Raw genomic sequence first — 25,000 nt, 5'->3', positions numbered from 1 at the left:
TGCATCCTCCAATGTATTTAAACAAATCTCTGACCTGCAAATTTTTATAATCCCATTTTGAAATACTTGTTTGTCTTCCATTGTTAATCGTTCATTTTTACCAACTTCAGTGCAAATTCATCCCACCTCCTTAAATCTACGTCCTCCTAACTCCTTACTGATTATACCCTCTCCTTACTCCTTCCATCTTGCCCCCATCCTGGCATCTCTCCATTGCCCTCTACCTTACGACCAGTTCCCCCTCCGGTATCAAAAACTGTATGGTGTTCAAACATCTGTGTTCTCCATTCTAACCAAATACATATCTCACCCTCTCAATTAGAACACTCCTCGATATCTCAAACACGCTCTCTCTTTCCTCTCATCACACCTCGCTCTCTTCCAACCCCCTCAAATCTTGTTCCTCCCCCTGCCCACTTCCATCTTTTCCAAACCACTACCCAGTCTCATACTGCCCCTCTCCCCACCCCTCCCTTCTCCCTCCTCCCCCATAACAGTGCCAGTCCTCATCGTCTCCCCTCCCTCTCAAACCTTCCCGCTCACCCCTCCCTTTCATTTCAGCGCTTCCTCTCTCTTCAAAGCAAACTTCACTCTTTCTGGTTCTCACCTTTTTCAAAGCTCCTCCCCCCCCCACACCCTCCCCCTCAATTCTTCCCCCCCCCCCTTCTCCCTCAATTCTCTCCCCTTGCCCCTCCCTTTCAAATTTCCCCTCCTCACTCCCTCTTCTCAAACCTGCCCACCTTCACATCTACAAAGCTGGCCTCTTTCTCCCAACCTCTCTCTTCCATCTCATTCCTCCACCTCCTCAAATCTTCCACTTCACTTTGCCCCCTCAATCCTCCCTACTGCCACTCATCCCCTCACCACCAAGCCCTTTGTCCTCCTCCCCATCTGACACTCTCCCCTAGCTCCTCCACAAACTGTCAACAACTGTCAATAACTCACTACCTCCACCTCTCCACCCTCTCACTGCTCTCCCCCTCCCCTCCCCTGCACCCAAAGCCTCCTCCCCTCCATCTTCCTTCACTCTAACCTGACTGATCTCTCCATACAGGTTGCCACTGACAAACCAGCACCATCAGCTTAAAATAAACTTTCCTCCTTCAAGACGTCTCTGACGCCTTCGTTTCTCTCCCTGCTAACTCCCTCCTCCGGAATGATAGACCTGAGCCTCATCCTGGTGGAGGAGTTGCTCTCTATTAAAAACTCTATTCTTCACTCTGCATGCACTGCCCTCACTCCTCCACACCCCCAGGAGTACCTCTGGCTATGGCTTCTCCTCCACTCCCACCTCATGTTTATATTATATGTGTGTTGTACCATCCACCAAACAGTGAAGACTCCATTTACATCTCGCTCACTAAAAACATGGACCAACTTCTACCCACTCATCCAAACTCTCTCTTCCTCATATGTGTTGTCTTCAATTGTCATCATGCCAGTTGGCTGGGCATGGGTACCTCTCTCACCTATCATGGCACTTCAGCGACTCATTGGGACTGGCTAAGTCTGTCAACTTCCTGACCCGGATCTCAGCCAATGCTACTCAATCTGTTCTGGATTTTATTTTTTACCATTTTCCCAGAAAATATCTGCTGTTCTTCTTTCGCTCCAATCAGTTCATCTGACTATATGCTTGTTCAAGTGGTCATCTCTCTGGCTGTTATTAGAGAACCACCCCAGCACCGACGAGTCTGGTACTTCACTCAGGCCAACTGACATGGTCTTCAAGCAGCTATCAAACTTCTAGAATTGTCTTCCATTTCTGTTCTCACCAACATTAACTCATGCTGGGAATTCTTTCAGAGAAACTTGCTTTCTCTCATGCACAGATTTATCCCATCTCTTCTTCAGTTGTCCTTCCCTTCCTCCTGCCCATGGTACACTGAAGCTTGTGGTGAGGCAGTTGTCCTAAAACAACTTCCCTTCGTCTCAAGGAAGGCAAATCCTACTGAAGGCAATCTCATTTTAACAGTTCCTTCCACAAAGCTCGGAACAAGTGTGTATCTACCCTCAGAAGAGCCAGAAAACAACATCTTTCTCATCTCAAGTCTGAACTCTCAAACCTGTCTCCCTCCTCCTTCATTCTGGTAGCATCTGGTTAAGTCTGTTTCTAGTGTACATTATGTCCCCCCTCCATCCCCTTCCTTACCTCAAATGGCTGCTCAGCTGACACTGCACGTGAAAAGGCTGATGCCGAAACTTTTTTTGCGACTTCCATGGCCAAGTCAGTCTCCTGACATGAATCCCATTGAACACCTCTGGGCCATATTGGATCGAGCTGTGCAGAAAAATTCCAGGAAACCAACATCATGCACAGAATTGCTAAACCTTTTGTGGGAAGCCTGGGCAGAAATCCCACAAGAGAAAATTTTGGAACTCGTTAGTTCTATGTCTGAAAGAGTAAAAGCGTTGAAATCTGCAAATGGCAAGTCCACAAAATACTCGTGTATGTATTAAACTGGATCAAATGTTCTTCAAATGTTAAATAAATAAATTCTTTAAAAATCAGGGTGTCCATTTACTTCTATCATGTCTCTGTACTGATATGGATCCGTGACCGAGGCCGTTTGGAGAGGCTCTGGACTGATCGGATCGAAACCTCGAGGAAGAACGGTACCCAGCTGATGATCTATGAAGTCAGGAATCCATTCAATTGCTTACAGGTTAATGTTCTTCCCTTTTTTTCTCTCTCTCTTTTTTTTTTATTTGTCATGTCGAGGATCGTGTAAGAGCTAATACACAGAAACATGTAACAATGCAGGAGACAAGAGGGGTGGGAGAGGGAAGCAGAAAATAGTGCCGAACAAAGACAATAGGATATCTGTGCAAGGACGAGGAATGGGGTGGGATACATGGGGTACACAAGATGATACTACAGGGACTTTCAGGAAGGACAACAGGAAATATGAAGGAGGTAGGTTTTGGTGGATTAACTGGGGTAGAAAAGATCATGGTTTTGGATGGGGAAAGATAAGAGATGGTGGTGAACAGCTGTTTTGAAGACCTGGAGGGAAGAGTGGGATTGAAGAGAGTGTGGGAGTTTGTTCCAGAGGCCACATAGTTTGTTTGTTTACCACAAACAAAGCTTTCATCCGCAGCTAGATGGAGTACTGCTATTCCCTCGAGGCTGGTGCTCCCGTCTCTCACCTTTCTCAGCTTCCAGCTGTGGAAACCAAGGCATTTAGGATCATTGGCATCTCCTGCAATGAGGCTGAGTCTTTGGGTTTCTCACTCTCTCACCGTGGGCTCGGTGTGAGCTGAAATCGAAGTTGGTTTGAGGCAGGAGCGCCACCCCAGAAGGAGGAGCAGTACTCCATCAGACTGTGGATGAAAGCTTTGCATGTGGTTAGAAGTTCAGGTGTGCCAAGGAAGGACTTTGCACGATGGAGGATGCCCAGTTGGCGACTGGCTTTGGAGGCCAACTTAGAGATGTGGCTTTTGCAGGAAAGATCAAAACAAATAGTGAGACTGAAAAGCTTGAATGAAAGGACTTCTTCAAGAGGATTGGAGAGAAAGTAGATGGGGTGGACGGGGGGCGGGGGTGGGGGGTTCCAGACGGTCCTTTTTCAGAGAGATGTAGTGAGGGTGTGAGATTTGTCAAGATTGAAAGACATGTTCCAAGTGTTTGACCAACTTGTGATTTTACCCAGATCTGCAGAGAGTGAAGAGGCTGCTGCCTGCCAATCAGAGGGATGACAAATGGTACGGCAGAGGGTGGAGTCATCAGCAAAGAGATAAAGAGGATTTTCCAGAGAGTCGGAGAGATCATTGATGAAAACCAGAAAAACGAACAGGGTCAAGAGTATTGCCTTGACGAAGAGATGAGATAATTATATTAAGAGCCACACGTTGACTGTGACAGGAGAGGAAGTCCATGAGCCACGAGTGGAGATTGCTTTGGATACCATAAGAAGAGAGTTTGTTGAGCAGGGCAGGGTGCCAGACTGTGTTGAAAGCTTGTGATATGTCTCGGGAGATGGCTTTAATCTCATGTCTGGCATTTAGAATCTCCATCCATTTTTGGGAGGGCAGAAGCAGCATATCCAGGTAGAGTGATGTGGTCTCAATCCAAATTGATGACCAGAAATCAGGCCATTTGAGAAGAGGAAGGATTTGTTGTCGGAATCGATGATGGATTCCATAACCTTGCTGATGATTGGGAGAAGGATGATTGGTCTGCAGCTGCAGGGATCTGTTTTTGTGCCTTTTTATGCAGAGCAGTAGTGTTTGCTGATTTCCAAGCAGATCGCAGATTATCTTGAGCAAATGAGAGGGTTTATAGAACAGAGAGAGGGTGAGCAAGAGTAGCAGAGCAGGTCTTTAGAACACGAGGGTTGATGACGTCTGGACTGTTTGCAGAATCTGAGTCGAGGTTTGACAGCAAAATTGCCACCTTATCAGGAGAAAAGGACACAGCGTCCAGGAACAGCTGGGTGTGACTGGGTAAGGTGGGTACAGAAAGCTCTGGGTTTGGGACACAAGATTTGGAAGCAAACACAGAGTTGAGCATTCAGCCTTTTCACGTGCAGTGTCAGCTGTGCAGCCATTTGAGGTAATAGAGGGGATGAAGGGGGAACATACATCAGAAACAGACTTCAGTAGATGCCACCAGGATTTGGAGGAGGGTGACAGGTTTGAGAGTTCAGACTTGAAATGAGAAAGATGTTGTTTTCTGGCTCTCCTGAGGGTAGACACTCACTTGTTTCAAGCTTTGTAGAGGGAAATAGATTGCCTCAGTAGGATTTGCCTTCCATGAGGCGAAGGCAAGTTGTTTCAGGACAACTGCCTTGCCACAAGCTTCAGTGTACCATGAGTGGGAGGAAGGGTAGGACAACTGAAGATGAGAGAAAAAGAGAGAGAAAGAGAGAAAGAAAAGAAAAAAAAAGTTTCTTTGAAAAAATTTTCAGGATGACTTGATGTCATAGAGAGTAGAAATGAGAGACCAGTCTAGAAGTTTGATGGCTGCTTGAATCCCTGCCAGTCAGCCAGAGTGAAATGCCAGACTCGTCAGTGCTGAGATGGTTCTCCATTAACACCCAGAGAGATATCTACATTGACAAGCATGTGGTCAGATGAACCGATTGGAGCAGAAAGCAGCAGATATTTTCTGGGAAATTTGTCAAAATCAAATCCAGCAGAGATGGAGTACCGTTGTTTGAGATCCGGTTCAGGAAGGTGACACATTGTGTCGGGCCCAGTGAGTCGCAAAAGTCCTTTGCTGAAGCACCATGGCAGGTGAGAGAGGTACCCACACCCGGCCAACTCGGCTGATGACAATTGAAGTCACCACACATGAGGAAGAGAGAGTTGGGATGAGTGGATAGGAGGAGGTCCATGTTTTCAGAGAGCGAGATGTAAATAGAGTCATCACTGTTTGGTGGATGGTACAACACACATATAAACATGAGGTGGGAGCAGAGAGGAAGCCATTGCCAGAGGTATTCCTGTGGGTGTGGAGGAGAGATGGCAGTGCATGGAAAGTGAGGAATGGACTTGGAGATGGGAGATTGGAGGAGGTGGAGGAATGAGCTGCAAGAGAGAGGGTGGGGGAAGGAGGCAGCTTTGTGGATGTGCAGAGGGACAGCTTTGAGAAGGGTGGGTGATGGGTGAGGGAGGAGAATTGAGGTGGAAGAAATGAGGGAGAAAGGTGTGGGGGAAGATTGGAGGGGGAAGATTGAGAAATTTGCTTTGAAGAGGGAGGAGGTGGTTGATTTGCAAAGGAGGGTGAGAGGGAAGCTTTGAGTGAGAGGGGAGATGATAGACGGCCGGCCAACCTAACCTATCGTGACACCCCGCAGGCATTTCATGTTAAAAACTGGTATGGGGTGCCAAAAGGTAGAAAATCGCTCTTGCGGAGGAAGTAGCCAGTGTGTGCAACATGGCGCTGAACAGTTGAGCTTTCAACACGTCTTTTGCGTTGTTTTGCTTTCATTTTGTGTGAAATCTCTGACAATTGCCTTGTTAAATTCGGGGCAATGGATGAAATGAAAGCTATAGGAATGATAGGTTCGCAAAAACGCAAAAAAGAGCCAGAACTCGCGTCCACATGTCTGTTCTGTTTGAAATCAAAAAAGTGCAAGGAAGTAACACGCCAAGCATCGGACGACGGTAAGAATAGGGTGATATCACGGTCCTCGCTGAACCCAATCACCTCGGAGAGGAATCTGATCGATTGAAGAGGCTGAACGATATTTCAATACGGGAATCGCCGTCGATGTGGCACAGCTCGTGTTACTGTGATTTCACGGCTGAAAGTCAATTGACGCGTCTCAGATCGAAACCACTGTGCGAAGGAGCTGCAACTGGCGGTGGCGGGGACAGCGTGGATTTGGAGGCACGGTCATCGCGTGGAAAACATGAAAAAGTAGACTGGGCAAAATGTATATTTTGCCAAGACGAAAGGAAGGGAAAACCGGGTAAGAAAGTTTGCAAGAGTCAAACTGAATTACATGATATCCGGACAATGCATTTATCCCATAGGATACTGGAACTTTCTAACATAGACACGGCGCTGCGGACTCGTCTGGCAGGCACAGTAGATCTGATTGCTGCTGAAGGCAAATATCATCTCTCATGCTTGATAAAATTTTAGAGAGAAGCAGAGAAACAAAGACTGGATGTTGGACAAGGTGAAGATAAGGAGCTGACGACCCCATGTAACATTCTGAATGACGGGCTTTCACGTGGATATGTATACGATATGGGGGAGGTTTGGAAGTGATTTCAGGATTTATGTGAAGCGAAAGGACAGGAAATACCTCGGAGATATTTGTCACAAAGGAAAACCTTCACTGACGCGGTGTCTCAGAGACTCGGGAGTAGAGCTGGCTTCATTAGACCCCTCAATCGTACAGCCTCGTTGCTCTTGTATCTCAGTGAAAGGAATGAATGTGTCATTTCAACATCTCTGTCAGGAATGCACAGGGATGAAGACTCGGAAGATTCTGATGATGGTAATGACTTTTCGATGATGGCCAGCAATCCACTGCAGGAAATAGTACATTCTGCTCTCCAATTGCGCAACGATCTCAATAGCCGCCCTGGTCACGAATTCGGATGGCGAGGAATCGACCAAGACCATGTGAATGAGATCATCCCCCAATCGTTGCACATAATTCTCGGAGTCCTTTTCGCCGATGCGATCGAGGATAATACTGAAGCTGCTGATACATGTGCAGAGCTCGACCACTTAGTCTGTGATATCGCACAGGACATCATCTTTCGCCTTTCCCAGAGGCGCAAGCTGACACCCAAACACATTGGATTAGGGATGACAGTACATAAAATGACACGATCCGAGGCCTTGGTGGATCTATTGCTTGCAAGTGGTCACTGTATCAGCATCGACACAATCCGGCGCATTGACACATCCATCGCAAATGATATTCTCGACAGGGCCGACGCAAACGACGGAGTCTTTATCTCCGAGGTAATCCGCCCATTTGAGACCTCAGGGCTGGTCCTCAGTTCATGTGACAATATTGACGTACTTGAGGAAACAATTGACGGCAACAACACTACACATTATACACAGATGGCAGTGTGGCAGCGTGATGACGGAACTGTTTGTCACAGAGATGAACCTCGGCATATCGGTCGTACTAAAGCTCTCAGCCAGGAACGAATTGGCAAGATGCACATATTAGAATACGCGAAACCTCGTTCTGGTATTCGTCCGTTCCCCACTTTTCCTGATGGTGCCGCCATCAACGTAGAGTCGTGGTTCCAAGAGTCTGGCAATGCAAATAACAGCAAGTCCAACAACTTGGCATGGACATTATCAAGAATATTACATGGTGGTGAGTCACAATCTGTGCCACCATGAGGGAAATTTAACAGTCTGGCGAGCTGATTGTAGGGGGAGGTTTCGCTGAACCGGAGATGCCGAAGTCAACTACACGTGACCAAATTACTGATTTGGCCGCGAACCATGAATAGGCCGATATGCGCATGGTCACACATGCAGCAGATACCGTCAGGGAGAAATACAAGAGAGTGGTCGTGGAGAGCAAGGATACAGATGTATTATTACTCCTCATCCATTTCTCTTCGGTGATGCAAACGTTGATCTGTGGATGAAAAGTGGGACAAGCAAAAAACGTGTCTACTACCAAATTGCACCAATTGTACAAAAGCTATCACGTCCTGTCAGGAACAATCTGCTCGGATTTCATGCCTTTACCGGATGAGATGTGACGTCTTCGTTCTACGGATATGGGAAACGGAGCTGCTGGAAAGTGTACGTGGAACAGCCGGAGCTACTGGCGAATATTGGGCGTGATGGATCCACTGACGAGGCTGAAAAGTTCCTGTGCCATTTGTATGGAGTGGACAACACTGACGATCTGCTCCCTGCCAAATCCCAGATGTTCGAAAAAGGTCTCTGGGATTTCGAAAAGCTACTGCCAACTTTCGACGCATTCGAGGTCCATCATATCAGGCCAAATCATCAGGTGAAAATCTGGTACCAGGCTGATAAACCTCGGATAGCGGTTGAAGCTCCAGAAGAGACGGGTGGCTGGAAGCTAACAGACTCTGGACTTGAGATCGTGTGGATGCGACTCCCTGCCATTCCAGCTTCTTGTACTGAACTAGTCACTTGTGCGTGTAAAAGCAAGTGTCGAACGAGTGCATGTAAGTGCAGCAAGTCTCGCCAGAACTGTATCCCAGCATGCGGGTGTGGCGCTGTCAACTGCGATAATGACTACCACTAACTACAGTTATATGGGTGAGCAAATTATATTCCAAACATTCTCTTATGTGCCAACTCTCTTGTACAACGTTTTGATCTCACATGAGTTCATCTTACGAGTTGAGAACTCACGTGAGAAGATTACATGCTTCCATCTTCAGAAATTCGAGAAAATGGCCATTTTACAATTGCGGCCTTTCATGTTTTCAATAAATCTCTAGTCTAAATTTATTGCTGAGACTAAAGGACAGTAGCATAGGCGAATAATTCATACACAGGCATATAGATGTGGCAATGCTGAAACGAAATTCACTATAACCAAAAAATGAGGAATTTGACATTTGACCTTGACCTTTGACCTCAAAGGTTAAAGTTCGAGTTGGTATGGGGCATATTCTGAAGCTTCACCCTATCATCTTACTTTCGGACATGCATAATCACTTTTAACAAGAAATGCCTATGGGACTAATTTATAGACCCTGGAGATAGTCTTGGCCGGCCGTCTATGATGAGTGCAGGCACGGCCATAGGGGACAAGGGAGAAGGGAGTGGTTGGGAGAGGGGAAGGATGAGACTGGGTGGAGTCTTGTATTGTGGAGATGGGAGCGGGTGGGGGGGAGGAACAAAAATTGAGGGGTGGGAAGAGAAGGAGGCAGCTTTGAAAAGTGGGAGTGAGGGGAGGGAGGTTTAAAGGGGAGGGGCAAGGGGAGAGATTTTAAAGGGAGGAGTGATGGGGGACATTTGGAGGAGAAGTGTGAGGGGAGAGATTTTGAAGGGAGAGGCGAAGAGGGACATTTGTGGGAGAAGGTTAAGGGGAGAGATATTAAAGGGAGGGGTGAGAGGGAAGATTTGAGAGGGCGGGGAGACGATGAAAGCAGGCACGGCCATTGGGGGGGGAAGGGTGAAGAGGTTGGGTAGAGGGGAAGGATGAGACTGGATAGTGGTATTGTGAAGATGGGATCGTGCTGAGGGAGTAACAAGATTAAAGGGGGTGGAAAGAGGCTGAGGTGTGATGAGAGGGAAGAAAGAGAATCCTTGTGGGGGGGGGGGGGGGAAGAGAGTCAAGTTTGCTTTGAAGAGGAAGGAGGTGACTCAATTGAGAGGGGGGAGACGATGAGATCAGGCACGGTCACGGGGGAGGATGGAGAAGGGAGGGGCGGGGAGAGGGGGAAGAGGAGACTGGGTAGTGATGTTGTAGAGGTGTAGAGGGTGTGGGGTTACAAGATTGTAGGGGGTGGGAAGAGAGAAAGATGTGATGAGAGGAAGGAGAGCATGTTTGAGATATTGAGGAGTGTAAGACATTTGAAAACCCTACAGATTGGGATATCGGAGAGGGAACTGTTACTAAGGCAGAGGACAATGGAAAGATGCTTAGATGGGGGGTGAGATGGGAGGAATCAGGAGGGGGTATAACAGGGAATGAGTTAAGAGGAGGTAGATTTAAGTAGGTGGGATGAATTTGCACTGAAGTTTGAAAAAAAGGAACGATTAATAATGGAAGACAAACAAGTATTTCAAAATGGGATTTTAAAAATTTGTACATTGGAAGATGGATGGAGTGAAGAAGAATTGACAGAGTGGAGAAAGGAAGCATTGTAACAGATGGAATGTTTAGACACGGGATGAAAGAAAGGTCGAATTGAACACAAGATTTTGAAGACGAAGAACCTGGCGAAGAGGGGAACTTTGAAGCATTGCAAGAGACCGTTTAAAAAAAAAAATTTGGAAGATTATGGATGAGGGGGAAACAGTAAAGGAAAAGGTCATGAAGGTGTGTGGTGAAAAACCTTCATGATGAGAGTGAGATTTGCAGGGAAGAGGGAAGACAAGGAAGAAGAGTCAATGTACAGGAAGTCGCATGCTTATGTGGGGTATCAAGTGAGAATGGAAAAGGTTTTTTTATACATTTTTTGTATTTTTATATATTTTAAGAAATGAAACGGAGGGTAGAGTTGGGAGGGATAGAGGGGTGGAGGGAAAAGTGGAGAAAATAAAAACTGTTGGTAATAAGGAGAAAATACAAATAAACACTATCGTGCACATAGACTGGTAGGCCTCAGGGAAACCTGGTATGACAAGACTGACAAATACTCACCAAATAGCACAAATTTAAAAACAAAACCAAACTAGGAACACACAGGAAACACGGAAGTAACAAAATAGTCAAAACGTGACAAACAATTCCCGGAAACTTATCTTTGAGAAAGTCAGTAGAGGCCCCTGACAGGACCAACTGTTGCTCAAAAACCTGAACCGGAAGATGAGGTAAGGGAACTATGGAGGTTTACAATTTAAATAAAGTTGAATATTGGATGTTGTGAAATTAACCTAATTTTACAGCATTCCTTCAAATCATATTGCATTTTCAGAATAACCGATACTGTACAATTAATAAAATGTCAGGTGTGTGCATGTGTGATAGAATTGTGAGGAACATAAATGAAAAAAATGAGATGTGTGCTTGTGTATGTCCACGTCTATATATTTTCGCTTTCAATTGTCTTTTCTCTGGAACTGCTTGTCCCATCGAAGCAAAACTTCAAATATAGGAGGGACTCTCCATGGAGTATAACTTAATGATAACTCTGATGTCATTGGTCACATGGAATGGCAGCCATCCAAAAAATCTTAAACTTCATATATTTGATCGACCTGATGTGAGTGAACAATTCAATTTATGATATCATCAGTGACGTGATCTAGCAACTATATTGGATTGAAAATAAAAATGTAAAAAGCATTCTTCTCAAGAACCACTCAACAGATTGATGCAAAACTTCATACACATGACCAATTAGCCATGTGGAATGTCGTTAAATTTTTTTTTTAATATTCACCTTTATTGACGCAATTTTGCATTCATGTGCACAAAGGTGGTTATTAAATATCCTAATAATAAAGCTACAGATAATGGCAATGTATGTGACGTAATAGGGTGTGTGGATGATATGGGTATATGGGCCATTAGAGCAGTGGGCCATAATAGGAGCGTGTTCAGTTCATGATGGTATTTTTTGTTGAGAATGAGCGCACAAGGTGAGACTATGTGCTCTACCAAGTGACATTCTAGTTTTGTGATGCAAAGGATTACTGACAGTTAATTAATTTTTTTCATTTCCCATCTCAATTAATAACAATGCACTTGGAAAACCTGTCATGATATGTTGTCCAGCATTCCAAAATGGACTTTTTTATTTTAAGTATTACACATTTCTCGTGAAGCTTCAGTGCTGAGTAACAAAAACTTAACTCTCAGGAAAAGGAGAAGGAATCCGTCCTTGGATGCTTCCAATGGACATGTTGCTGTTGTTCTTTGTCAAAGTGATAATCATGGTTGAAACCAAATGCTCATCTTTCACTGAGAGTTTTCAGTATGAAGTGTTTGTGGATGTTCAGTGACGTCCTGGCCAATGTACACTTGGGCTTATTCGATAACTATCTCAGAGTCTGCAGCTTCACCCGGAGCAACTGCTGGGATTGCAGGAGCTGTCCTCGCTGCTGTCCTCGCAGCAGTTTCTTCTTTCATTGCCTACCAGAAGAGACGTCTCTGCTTCCGTTTTTTAGGTGAGAAATCACAGCATGTTCAAAGGACATGGTCATGAATTCCTTATGATTGACTATTCGGCGATGTAGTGCAATGTTAACAAATGTATATTTATTTTTCAATAAGGAACGAATTGTTTATTATACATGATTCGGTTATGTTTGTTGATGTGAGATGTTTATTCTAAAAGTAGAGTAGACTAAATAGGTGACAACTTGTGATGCTCTCGTTATCGACTTCAATGTGTGTGGAGAGTTTGGGAAATTTCTTATTAATTCTGGATATTGAACGATCTCTTATTAACGGGAAATTTCTTATTACTTCTGGTTTTCGAACCAACCTAGTAATTATGAGTGTTGAGGGAGGGGTTTTCGCCAATGTGATTGTTGTGTGTGTATATAAATTGCAAAGAAAAGTGAGAAGGATGGGAGAAGAAGATTTGGTCATGACTTGCTTTGCTGTGTAAAGTACCATGTCGGTGTGCTGCATGTATCGCTTGTACCTTATATTTTAAATAAATGCAAGTTTGGATTACACCTTCCTACCAGTTGAACCTCAGTCAGTCAAATAACTTTGGGTTTTGTGACAGACATTTTTCAATATTCTTGTCTTCTTCACCAATTGTCAGCAATTAATCTTAATGCCTGACAAGGTGTTGGTTCTTTCAAGAGTTTCATCATCAGGTGTAGAGAATTAAAGAAGAGCTAGAAGAATCCAGAATCAGTTATTAAAATGGATTCAATATGTCTATCATGTAAAATCAAACGTTTACTTGTTCAAATTTAACTTGCCAGTATTGGAGAGATTTAAAGGCAGCAAATTGAAAAGAACCTCTTCCAGAGCCTTGTGGTGTTCCACTTTGTTTTTTACAATTCTAATAAAATAAAAACTTGAATTTCATTGTTCATGTTTATTTGGAGCAAATGAAGTATGATGAGATTATGTGGACCACTACTCTACTTTACAATTCTCAATCTCTTCAGGAAACCAGAATGAAATGGGCCCTGCAGGGCCCCGTGCTGGTGGACATCAAAGACCTCATGGACAAAATGGTTTCAATTTCAACCCGATGTGTAAGTAAAAATGAAGGTTTGGGACATCCTACTGCTTTTATTACAATTTTTTATTTTTTATTTTTTACAGACTATTGGACAAATTTTGGTTTGAGATTGCATCGATGACAAAGTTGGAACTCCATGTTTGGGCACATGTTACATTTCCCAAACATGGTTGGTATTTTAACGGTCTACTTGTTTTCTCTTGTCTGAAAGGAATTGTTGAATTTTATTTGGTAAATATGTAGTGTCTGAATTATTCATCAAACTCGTCATTTTTCTTGTAGCTCTTCTCAATGTCGTGGGTGGTCTATTATCCGGAGGGCGAGGACAGCCCAATCGTGGAGCTCCAGAAGGTTACGGACAGCGATACTAACAGGCCATAGATGACCTCATTCCTTCGTTCTGGTGTACAAAAGCAGAAGAATCCTTCTTTACTTGCTACATTTTTTGTGATGGTTTATCACCAGACATCTCAGCTTAATATTTGTTTGCACATCAATTATTGGGAGTTTTTAGAAGTTTTTTTTTCTTGTGTACAGATCAATATTATAAGTTTATCTCTTAATTACAAATGACCTTTGCTTTTCAGAAGAAAACATAAATGACACTAGCTTAATATGATGGCTTAAGATGTCAATTTAATATTGACTAATCTGTTTGCTCATCACTTTTTAGTTTCCCACAGAGGAAACTTATTTTTGAGATATTGTGTCCACCAAGGTAACATGAGGTGCACATTTAAAAAAAATAAAAAAAAAACCTAAGGAATTTCAAAATCTTTACAATGGTCATCGTTGTTCAAGATGGCCAAACTGTCATTTTCACCCATATCATAATGAGTGAAAGTGTCGATATATTTGATTTGCAAGAAAACTTCAGCAATTTCTTCTTTTCACAACTATCATGGACACCATGTATTTGTCTCCCGGTGAATGCCACTCACACTTTATACATACAACGTTCATAGTGGTTGTTGTAAGAATTGAAGTGTTTTGAGTGCTTGTCACACTGATGCGTGGATAAGATGGGTGAAGAAGATGTGTGGTGGTGGTGGCCAATGGGAGGATTCCTGAATGCAAACTGAGCTGCCATATAACAAACCACCTGGACACCCTGACAGATTGTAGTTTGCTTGCTGTAACATCTTCAAAGTTATATTGAAAACGTGAGAACAAGTTAGGAATTCAAGATTCTATTTATTCAGAATCTCTTGCACTTATTTGTGCAAAACAACTCCCTATATAAAGAGCATGAGACATTCTCTTGTCTAATTGCAGGTTTAAATCACAACACTGTTTGTTGTCATAGTTTCTTGAAAATTGTCAGATTAACGCTGATAACTCAAGCTGCATTGATAAAAAGAGCAATATTATACCAATACATTGTTTGGTTCTCACAGGAATAACTCTTCAAACTGATAAAATAATTTTGATGTTGATTTTCTCACTGTCACAATCAATAAAGCTATTTTTATTGTTCATCTGAGAACCAAACCTATTTGTTCTATTCGGATGAAGATCTGACCGAGTCCTTCGGGACTTTTCACATCAATTGTTACAAGATTCTCTCATTTCAGTTATATTCCTCAATAGTAAGCAACGTTGTCAACGACTTTTATTACCCTGCGCATGCAAAGCGAATAGAGGGATGAAGCAATTGTTTGTGTAAAGCCTTTGTTTCACTATATATTGATATAAACAACAGCAATTTTATCAACTTTCTACAGTCGCCAATTCATAACGGTCGAAAAGTATATCATCTTGCCTGTTCTGGTTCGGATAAACTCCAAAACTCCAAATCCCCTGACTAAAACCTTTATCTCGAGCACTTTAATGATGTGAAATCAAATCTAACTTCGTCATCCATTTTTCTCATGCTTATTAAATGAGTCGATGGGCAAAAGAGTTATTGCATGAATGATTCAAAAGGGTGTGGTGTCTTGAACAAGGGAAGATTGTCAGTTAAGTTGAGGTTCAAGACTACTGGGCAAAGTATATTTTACTCTGGAAAACAAGGTACTGTGTATTTTTACTTGATTTTCTGAGAACTTGGGTTCACAGATGATTTGAAATAAATTTTTAAAAAACGCTCAAAAGGTGGTTATTCTCTCAATCAACAATCAACCCACCATGAAAAGTCTGTTTTAACATTGAATGAAAATACAATAAACAAACTTTTTATTTACCAATTAATATGCTTCTTTATCACCAATTTAAAATCGCTTCCTATTCACGCATTAGAAACTCTTCTTATTCCTCGATTAATAAAGTTCTTAATCACCATTTAAAATGCTTCCTATTCACCAATTAAAACACTTCTGATTCACTGGTTAAAAACACTTCCTATTCACTGATTAAAACATTTCCTATTCACCAATTAAAACACTTCCCATTCAACTGATTAACAACACTTCCGATTCACTGATTAACAACACTTCCTATTCACTGATTAAAACACTTCCTATTCACCGATTAAAACACGACCTAGTCACTGATTAAAACACTTCCTATTCACCAATTAAAACACTTCCTATTCACTGATTAAAACACTTCCTATTCACCGATTAAAACACGACCTAGTCACTGATTAAAACACTTCCTATTCACCAATTAAAACACTTCCTATTCACTGATTAAAAACACTTCCTATTCACTGATTAAAACACTTCCTATTCACTGATTAAAAACACTTCCTATTCACTGATTAAAACACGACCTAGTCACTGATTAAAACACTTCCTATTCACTGACTAAAACAGTACCTATTCACCAATTAAAACACTTCCTATTCACTGATTAAAAACACTTCCTATTCACTGATTAAAACACTTCCTATTCACCGATTAAAACACTTCCTATTCACTGACTAAAACAGTACCTATTCACCAATTAAAACACTTCCTATTCACTGATTAAAACAGTACCTATTCAACAATTAAAACACTTCCTATTCACCAATTAAAAACACTTCCTATTCACCGATTAAAACACTTCCTATTCACTGATTAAAACACTTCCTATTCAATGATTAAAACACTTCCTATTCACAGATTAAAAGTACTTCCTATTCACAGATTAAAAGCACTACCTATTCACTGATTAAAACACTTCCTATTCACCGATTAAAACACTTCCTATTCTCTGATTAAAACACTTCCTATTCAGTGATTAAAACACTTCCTATTCACCAATTAAAACACTTCCTATTCACCTATTAAAACACTTTCTAGTCACTGATTAAAAACACTTCCTAGTCACTGATTAAAAACACTTCCTATTCACTAATTAAAACACTTCCTATTCACTGATTAAAACACTTCCTATTCACTGATTAAAACAGTACCGACTCGATGATTAAACATTTCCTATTCACTCATTAAAACACTTCCTATTCACTCATTAAAACAGTACCTATTCACTGATTAAAACACTTCCTATTCATTGATTAAAAACACTATATATAAAAACACTTCCTATTCAAAATTATGTACATATTGTTGCGAATTCTGGCCCGTCCGGCGTGCGATCGGCCAAGTAAGTCGAATCGCGACGCGTCGCCCACCGGAACGGACAATTCAGTCGTGACCCTCCGGGAACTACCGCCAGGAGCCAGTCACGGGTGGGTGTTTAACTTCACCACAACCCAGTCCGCATTCTACCCGCGCGAGATAGGGTGAATCGCAGAATCTCGATATACCTAAGTACTCGCGCGGATAGTTTACCGAGGGGCTGCACCGCGCCGGAGGTCGGCCTCGGACATGAACCGCTTAAGCGGTTCGTTCCGTTTCTAAGCGATAACCGAGCGGTGTTATCACTGGCCCCGACGGTTCCAATTATTTACTGGGTGTCTAACACCCTTCTATCAATCCCTTCTGTGATGCAAGATGGAGCTTTCAATAAGGGAAAAAAAAGGACGCAACGAAACGGGGTAACAGATCACACAATGCACATTTATTTCACACACACAAGCACGTAAGGCAGTAATACAATGACACAAAATGCCACAAAAGCAAAAGCACTAAGACCGACTATAATTATTGACAACACTTAAACAATTATACTTGTCGGACGGCGCCACAGCGTTCATTCAAAAGCAAAGACCTCCCCATAGGCAGGGAGGTAGACGGGGTCCGTGGACCAAATGTGCGCGGAACCCGGAGGAGCGGCTAGGTCCACGAGACCGACAAGGTCTTACCCGCATCCTCGTGACGCGATGGCGGGCAAGCCGCAATGTCCGCGCAGCTGCGCCCCGACTCCGTGCCCCTGGCGTGGTCGGTGAGCCCTCTCCGGCATGCTCTGCACCAGCACGGTTGGGTCGGCACCACGGTTAGAGTGGGGAATAAACGGGGGGGGTGGGGGAATTGTTGATGCTCAGGGTTGAGCGAGGTGGAATGGCTGGCTGGCTTGGTTGCTTGTGGAAGCGAAGGTGGGTCGATTCCAACGACGAGACGAGCCCAGCGCCGAGACGACACCACACTGCCACTACTCCAACTTCGACGACGACCTCCGTCTTCCCTCGACCCGAATCCCCGCGCGAGTCGCCTTGTGCTCGCGTCTTTAGAGACCGGAGGAGGAGCCTGTATGCAGATTTTAGGATCAAAACGTGATTGGAGGCGGGGCCACGCCACCCTCTGTTCAGCCATTGGTGTGGCAAAAAGGGGCGTGAGCCTCTTTTGATCCGAATTCTCTCCCGTGAAGAATCCACATTCATCGCGCTTGGAGGCGGAGCCATACCGCCCGACGCTCGCTCATTGGATGGAGAAAAAGGGGCGTGAACCCTTCCTGATCCGAATTTCTCCCTGAGAGGAACGCATTCGTACCCGCGGCTCGACGCTTTCGGCATCAATTACCGAACGGACCCTGGACAGCACGACGTTTGGTGTTGACTGGTGGTGTGGTCGATGGTTGTAGAAGGAGAGAAGCGAAGGTGGTGGGGGATTTGCTGTGGTGGTTTGGTGGTTGGCGGGCGTCGTTTGGGAATGGCGGTGAAGCGATGTTTACGGGATGGAGTTGTGGAGGTAAAGAGGCAAGGGTGGTGGTGGTTGAGTTGTTGGTGGCTTAATGGTCCAAAATAACAATAGAGAAAGAAAAATGGCTAACTCAAAGCATCGCAGCCCGGATGAATGACACATATTCCCTCTAAACAACAGGTCTGGGCTAACTGCACATGAACTTATCGATATATCTCACCTGAGGACCCTTTATGGTGTATTGCGAATTTCCACATCCGTAACAATATGAATACCATCATGTGTTCTCTTTGCGTCAGGTTTGAAAAAAATTAGTCAATACATGTTCGAGATGTGGCTGATGACGGACAAGACTCGATAAGTATAAGCTCCCATTTCGGACTAAGTCCAACAGGGGCGATTCACCAAGAGTGGGGAGAGGGCGGAGAAAACGGGATGTTTTCCATGCGACGAGCCCAAGACCGGATGCTTTCCAAGCACAGATCCCAAGACGCAATGCTTCCCATTGGCCGTTCAGAAGACCGGAAGCTTTCCAAGTGCCGATCCCAAGACCAGACACTTCCCATTCACCAATTCCAAGACCTGATGCTTCCGATGCGCCGATTCCAAGACCGCACGCTTCCCAAGCGCCGATTCCAAGACCGGACGCTTCCCATGCGCCGATTCCAAGACCGGACTCTTCCCATGTGCCAATTTCAAGACCGGACTCTTCCCATGTGCCAATTTCAAGACCGGACGCTTCCCATGCGCCGATTCCAAGAGCAGACGCTTGCCATGCGCCAATTCCATGAGCAGACGCTTGCCATGCACCGATTCCTAGACCGGACGCTCGCCATGCGCCGATTCCAAGACCGGACCCATGCCATGCACCGATTCCAAGACCGGACGCTTCCCATGCACTGATTCCAAGATGGGACGCTTCCCATTTGCTGATTAAAAAACCTGATTCTTACCATGCGCTGATTTAAAAACATGATTCTTACCATGCGCCGATTTTAAAACCTGATTCTTACCATGCGCCAATTTTAAAACCTGACTCTTACCATGTGCCGATTTTAAAACCTGACTCTTACCGTGTGCCAATTTTAAAACCTGACTCTTACCGTGTGCCAATTTTAAAACCTGACTCTTACAATGTGCCAATTTTAAAACCTGACTCTTACAATGTGCCGATTTTAAAACCTGACTCTTACCATGTTCCGATTTTAAAACCTAACTCTTACCATGTGCCGATTTTAAAACCTGACCCTTACCATGTGCCGATTTTAAAACCTGATTCTTACCATGCGCCGATTTTAAAACCTGATTCTTACCATGCGCCGATTTAAAAACCTGACTCTTTCCATGCGCCGATTTTACTGCCTGACTCTTACCATGTGCCAATTTTAAAACCTTACTCTTTCCATGTTCCGATTTTAAAACCTGACTCTTACCATGTTCCAATTTTAAAACCTGACTCTTACCATGTGCCGATTTTAAAACCTGACTCTTACCATGTTCCGATTTTAAAACCTGACTCTTACCATGTTCCGATTTTAAAACCTGACTCTTACCATGTGCCGATTTTAAAACCTGACTCTTACCATGTGCCGATTTTAAAACCTGACTCTTACCATCTGCCGATTTAAAAACCTGACTCTTACCATGTGCCGATTTAAAAACCTGACTCTTACCATGTGCCGATTTTAAAACCTGACTTTTTCCATGTTCTGATTTTAAAACGTGACTCTTACCATGTGCCGATTTTAAAACCTGACTCTTACCATGTGCCGATTTTAAAACGTGACTCTTACCATGTTCCGATTTTAAAACCTGACTCTTCCCATGTGCCGATTTTAAAACCTGACCCTTACCATGTGCCGATTTTAAAACGTGACTCTTACCATGTTCCGATTTTAAAACCTGACTATTACCATGTGCCAATTTTAAAACCTGACTCTTACCATGTTCCGATTTAAAAACCTGACTCTTACCATGTTCCGATTTTAAAACCTGACTCTTACCATGTTCCGATTTTAAAACCTGAGTCTTACCATGTTCCGATTTTAAAACCTGACTCTTACCATGTTCCGATTTTAAAACCTGACTCTTACCATGTTCCAATTTTAAAACCTGACTGTTACCATGTGCCGATTTTAAAACGTGACTCTTACCATGTTCTGATTTTAAAACCTGACTCTTTCCATGAACCAATTAATGATTGTCATATGAAGCTAAGGCCTTTCTGCAACCGGGCCCTGGCTAGTAAATGTTCAAAGTTATGCAGACCATGCGAATGTTCCTCCAGCTGCTACTGTCCACATATGCAGCTGCAGAGTGCTGTGCAGGGGAGCCCTGACTGAAAGCACTTGCATCTCCGGTTGCAACCTTTCTTACAGGAACACTTGGTCAGTTCCTGACAGCTGGCTGCAATAGGGAGTAGTGTTGTCCAACATATCTGCCACGTCTCTCCTTTCTGTGTCCATCTCCATTCAGCGGGACTGCTCGTGTCTGGACTGGAGATGGTTTCCTGGCCCCAGATGATCCCAGCCTGATAGGCCGCACGCTTTTCATGTTCTCTGAGGGCTGCCTGTGTTGGTGGAATTGAGTTGTACGGCCGCTGCTTGCGGGCAAAGAGATCCAGTCTTGCTCCGTCCACACAAGTGGCTGTGCTTGATCTGTCATACATGAGGACAACAAATCTGTCCAGCCTCTGCAGGTCAAGATCACGAATTAATGTTGGATGCTGGCTGAGATTGATGATGTTTCTGAAACATTCACCAAAGACGTTCCAAGTCTGCCATGCAGTTTTCTTCCCTTTACCAGGGAAGGCAGACACGACGTCACATCCAGTGAACGCATGGATGTATGGGATCCCTCTAGCTTTCTCAGGCGCTATTGCAGAAACTACCTCATGGACTGGAATCCATCGCGCGTTGGCTCCTTGGCCAAAGGCAATCCACATGTTATCAAGACCGAGTTCCTGTAAGGATGGCAGTACAGATATTGCTATGACTAGTACGTCCGTGTCATTAGCCTTAATGATAATGGACTTGCTACCATCCGTCGTTGCATCCCTGGCGTGTACAAATATTCGAGTGTCAGCTTCTTCATGACAACATGGAGACACAGCATCCAGTGACTTCCTTGTGTTGCTAATGGCATATTCTCCTTTTGTGACAATGACTGTGCTTGTCGTCTGTGCTTCACACATCTTTTCCGCAAGGAAGTGAAACAGCTCAGTCTTGTTGCTGTCATCTCGAATAAAGCTTCTCCAGTTACTTGGGGTCTTACTGGTTCCTGTCACTCTTCTTCTGATTCCTTGCCGCCTTTTCGACCTTGCCTCGGACTTCAGACTTGACTTCTTGTGCACATCAAACACTACGTCCACCCTCTCGTGCCTGGCACCATAGGATTCCACCTTTGGGATGATGTCTTCTTTAGCATAGTCATCAAATATCTTTGAAGTGCGTGGAGGTAGGGTATTGATAAGTGCTGAGCCATCAATGATGACTGCATTTCCCCTTGGTTCTCTGTCTGGGATGTTCACTTGCGCTTCAAGAATTTCAGCCAGCTGTGACTTCTGACATGTATGAAGCTTGCCGCTGTCACTGAGAGATGCAGGGTGTGACTGATTCTCATGCTTGAAGAATTCTTGCAAGTCACACTGCCTGTTCTGGCATGAGATGAACAGTCGTGAGAACAGCTGACAGTCGTCTTTCAGGACTTTCCCCTTTGAACTTCCCCCAGCTTGCTCTTGTTTGAAGAAAGAAACAATGTTTTTCTTGATTGGATGATAGAAAGGACATTCACCTTCATTCTGTAACCCCTCCATGAATGAATGGAACTGCTCTTTGCCCTGCTGGTGATGTGTAGCTACCATTTCGGCTAGAGTTGGGTCTGCAATGTTCTTCATGTCTAGTACCAGTAGGTCGGCTGATTCTTCTTGGAATGGGTTGTCCATTTCCTGCATTACTGCAGAGAGTGCTTTCACCTTTTCAAAGAAAGATTTCTGGGCACTCAGTGTCTGCTCATGGTGTCTGCTGTTGTGGGTTGCATCTTTCATACCAGACATGACCTCGTATCCAGCTACTAGACGACTCACTTCGGGTACAGCGACCATCCACCTACGAAGTGCTGCCGGGTCTTCTGTCAACCCAATTGCTCCTCCGTCACCTTTGATGACTGCATTATTTTGCTCGTGGGCTTGGTCGATTGCCAGGGCAGAGAATTCTCTTCTCGACTTGTGGATAACGAAGTTCCCTTTGTGAAACTCCCTGGCCACATCCGGATGTTGTTGCTCAAGCGACATCATATCTCGGAGGTGAACTGGGATCCATCGCGCATAGTTGACATTGTTATTCGCAAAGAAGTGAGGCGCCAGTTCTGAAAGTGCTTCACAGTACAGGTTGAAGTCTCCTTCTCTGAATGAGCGGATCAGGGTGAATATGGTGAGCTCCATGTCCAGCACCAGACTCTAGAACTGGAACTGTGGACTCTCTTGCCTCCGTTGTTCACACCAATCTTCAAAGGTTAGATCTGATCTGTTACTCTTCAGAGTGCTAGTGATGGTATGCTTCCTTCATCAGTTTTACAAGCTGCATGCAGTGATGTGGTGTGCTTGTCTTGTCCTGGTGACACTGGATGCAGACAGGAAAGACTCTGCTGTACCAGATGAGGCCACCTCTGCTTCCACAATGGAACTGGTCCAGCCACTGTCCTGTAGTAGTGTTCCTATCGATCTCAGTGCAGCCATTTCTATATGAAGTCCACCAAACATGATAACGAACTTGTCCTCTCCATATTCGGGCCACTGCCATTGTATTTGTTTTGCCAGAACATACAACGGTTGGTCAGCAGTAATGACAGGTGACTGCCCTGGGTTCAGGAAAGCCACTGTATCACAGACCTTCTCCATGACATCCTTGATCGTTGCAACAGAGTGAGCCTGGTCTCGCAACAGAGGCATCAGTGCTGAAATGCTCACTTCAAATGGATGGCTCCTTTTCTGTGTTGCATGGTGGGCTGACCATGTGATGCAGACTGCATCAGCCACATCCTCAGTGAGGAACACTTCCTCCAACCAAGAATATTCTTCTTTCAAGTGTGACCAGATTGACTCGGGTGCTCGTAAGGACTGGCTTGCTACTGGAGGAGGATTGGGATTTTTCGTAATGTATGCTGGTCGAACATTGGTGAATGCTTCTGGAAGCTCTGGAACTTTCTTCACCTTCATTTCTGACTCCAGTTTGAGCAGCTCACGTTCATCACCAGCATTTTCAGTGCTTGGATGTTGGAAAATGGACACACTTGTGCCATGGAAGGATGTTTGAGCTGTGGTCGCAGTCAGATTATGATCTATGTTGTCCACTGCTGCAGTTGTGAACAACTGCTTTCTCAAGACTGGGGGACAGATGACTCCATCTTCCACATACCGTGCAACAACTGCTTCTCCTAACTGGGCTGAGACTTCTATGACTCTGTCGTATGATATGCTGAGCACATTCTCATGGAGCATGTCAATGAGTTGTCTCTTCCTCGTCTTGGCAAACACATACAGGCCAACGTAGACTGCAAAAGGTGTCTCACGGTCCTTGGAATGCCTGTGGACATCCGTTCCTTCCTTGTACATGGCAAAGCAGTTGTACTGCAGGAGCTGTGAAATAGAAAGGTCAGATTTCGATGCTCCATGCTGGAGTTGGGACTTGATGTCTGCGCCATGTTCGACCATGCATACAAATTGCAGAAGTGATGGTGGTACAGCCTTACTAGGTCTGTGTCGTGAAACGTGCTGCTGAAATGTGACTTTTGATGGAGCATGTCTCGTCTTATTATCCCAGCAGCTTTCGCTAGATGGATCGCTTCACCGTACTTGGATGCTTGTGTGAGGATTGAGCCTACATCATTCTCAAAAGCCAGCAGAACATCTTGTCCTTGGCGATGAGCTTGTAACTTGGGGATGTGAAAAAGCAGCTGGTCCTTAAGTCGAGTTGGATGAACATCAGGCGATTCAACAGCAAGTTGCTCCAGCCTCTGCTTGTAAAGCATGGTCATATCAGCAAGCCTGAAAATGGGTGGATCTGTACTATCACTGGCAGTTTTCATCTCACTAATGAAGGTGACCAGTTCGGAGAAAGCAATTGGATATGCTTCCTTCCAGTGCTCCTGTGCTTTCTCTTGCTCCTGCGCCTTCAGGTAGTCTCGTTCTCGGTTATACAGTGCCACCAAGCAGGCAGGGTGATATTTCAGTTCTTGTGCTACGACATCTCCTACACTCAGTTTGGCAAGGAGTTTTCTATCACTGAGTGTTTTTGCACATTTGTTTATTCTCTTATTCAATTTCATTGTCATTGCTTCTCTCAGCTCACCCCCTTGGGTTTCGCAAAGAAAACATTCTTGTGTTTTAGCTTCTTGGACCTTTCGTGGGATCTCACTTCTACTGCCCTCATCACGAGCACCAGCAGGGATTGATCTTTTTTCAGCTCTGTGTAACTTTGTGTTGTTAAATAGAAGCCTGCAACTCTCATGATATCGTGCCTTGTTTTGTCTCAAGGTTTCCTCTGTCCCACCACCTTCATCAAGTCTTGCAGGGTCGAGCTTGATTGGTAGTGCATTGAGTGAGTGAAACAGAGGAATATTTATTGCCAAGTTCATATACCCATCATCTCCTCTTTTGGCAGGATTGGCCTGGGGGGACTTTAGATCTTCTTTCTTAACCTCCTGACATAGGTAACAATTGGTCCAGACAGTGTTCC

The 25,000-nt window shown here is 44.3% G+C and overlaps 2 protein-coding genes across 2 annotated transcripts in view; one reads left to right on the top strand and one right to left on the bottom strand.

Moving 5' to 3' along the window:
• The window catches only part of LOC147010289 (uncharacterized), a 65,055-nt gene extending 49,663 nt beyond the window's left edge, over positions 1–15,392 (top strand). Inside the window, exons 7-9 of the mRNA XM_085859034.1 lie at positions 12,140–12,259; positions 13,223–13,312; positions 13,582–15,392. Of these exons, the coding sequence (XP_085715160.1) occupies positions 12,140–12,259; positions 13,223–13,312; positions 13,582–13,670 (299 nt within the window). The 3' untranslated portion in view covers positions 13,671–15,392. The remainder of the gene's footprint in view (positions 1–12,139; positions 12,260–13,222; positions 13,313–13,581) is intronic.
• Positions 15,393–22,836: 7,444 nt separating this feature from the next.
• LOC147010288 (uncharacterized) overlaps positions 22,837–25,000 on the bottom strand; it is a 14,464-nt gene continuing 12,300 nt past the window's right edge. The window contains 2 exon segments of the mRNA XM_085860329.1: positions 22,837–24,014; positions 24,017–25,000. The exon segment at positions 24,017–25,000 is cut by the window's right edge and continues 72 nt beyond it. Coding sequence (XP_085716455.1) covers positions 22,837–24,014; positions 24,017–25,000 — 2,162 coding nt within the window.

The sequence above is a fragment of the Eptatretus burgeri genome, chromosome 16 (assembly GCF_056783735.1).
Source record: "Eptatretus burgeri isolate ZD-2024b chromosome 16, Ebu_testis_v1, whole genome shotgun sequence".
Lineage (NCBI taxonomy): Eukaryota > Metazoa > Chordata > Myxini > Myxiniformes > Myxinidae > Eptatretus > Eptatretus burgeri.
Note: the sequence above shows the minus strand (reverse complement) of the source record. Positions and strands in the feature narration are given on the sequence as shown.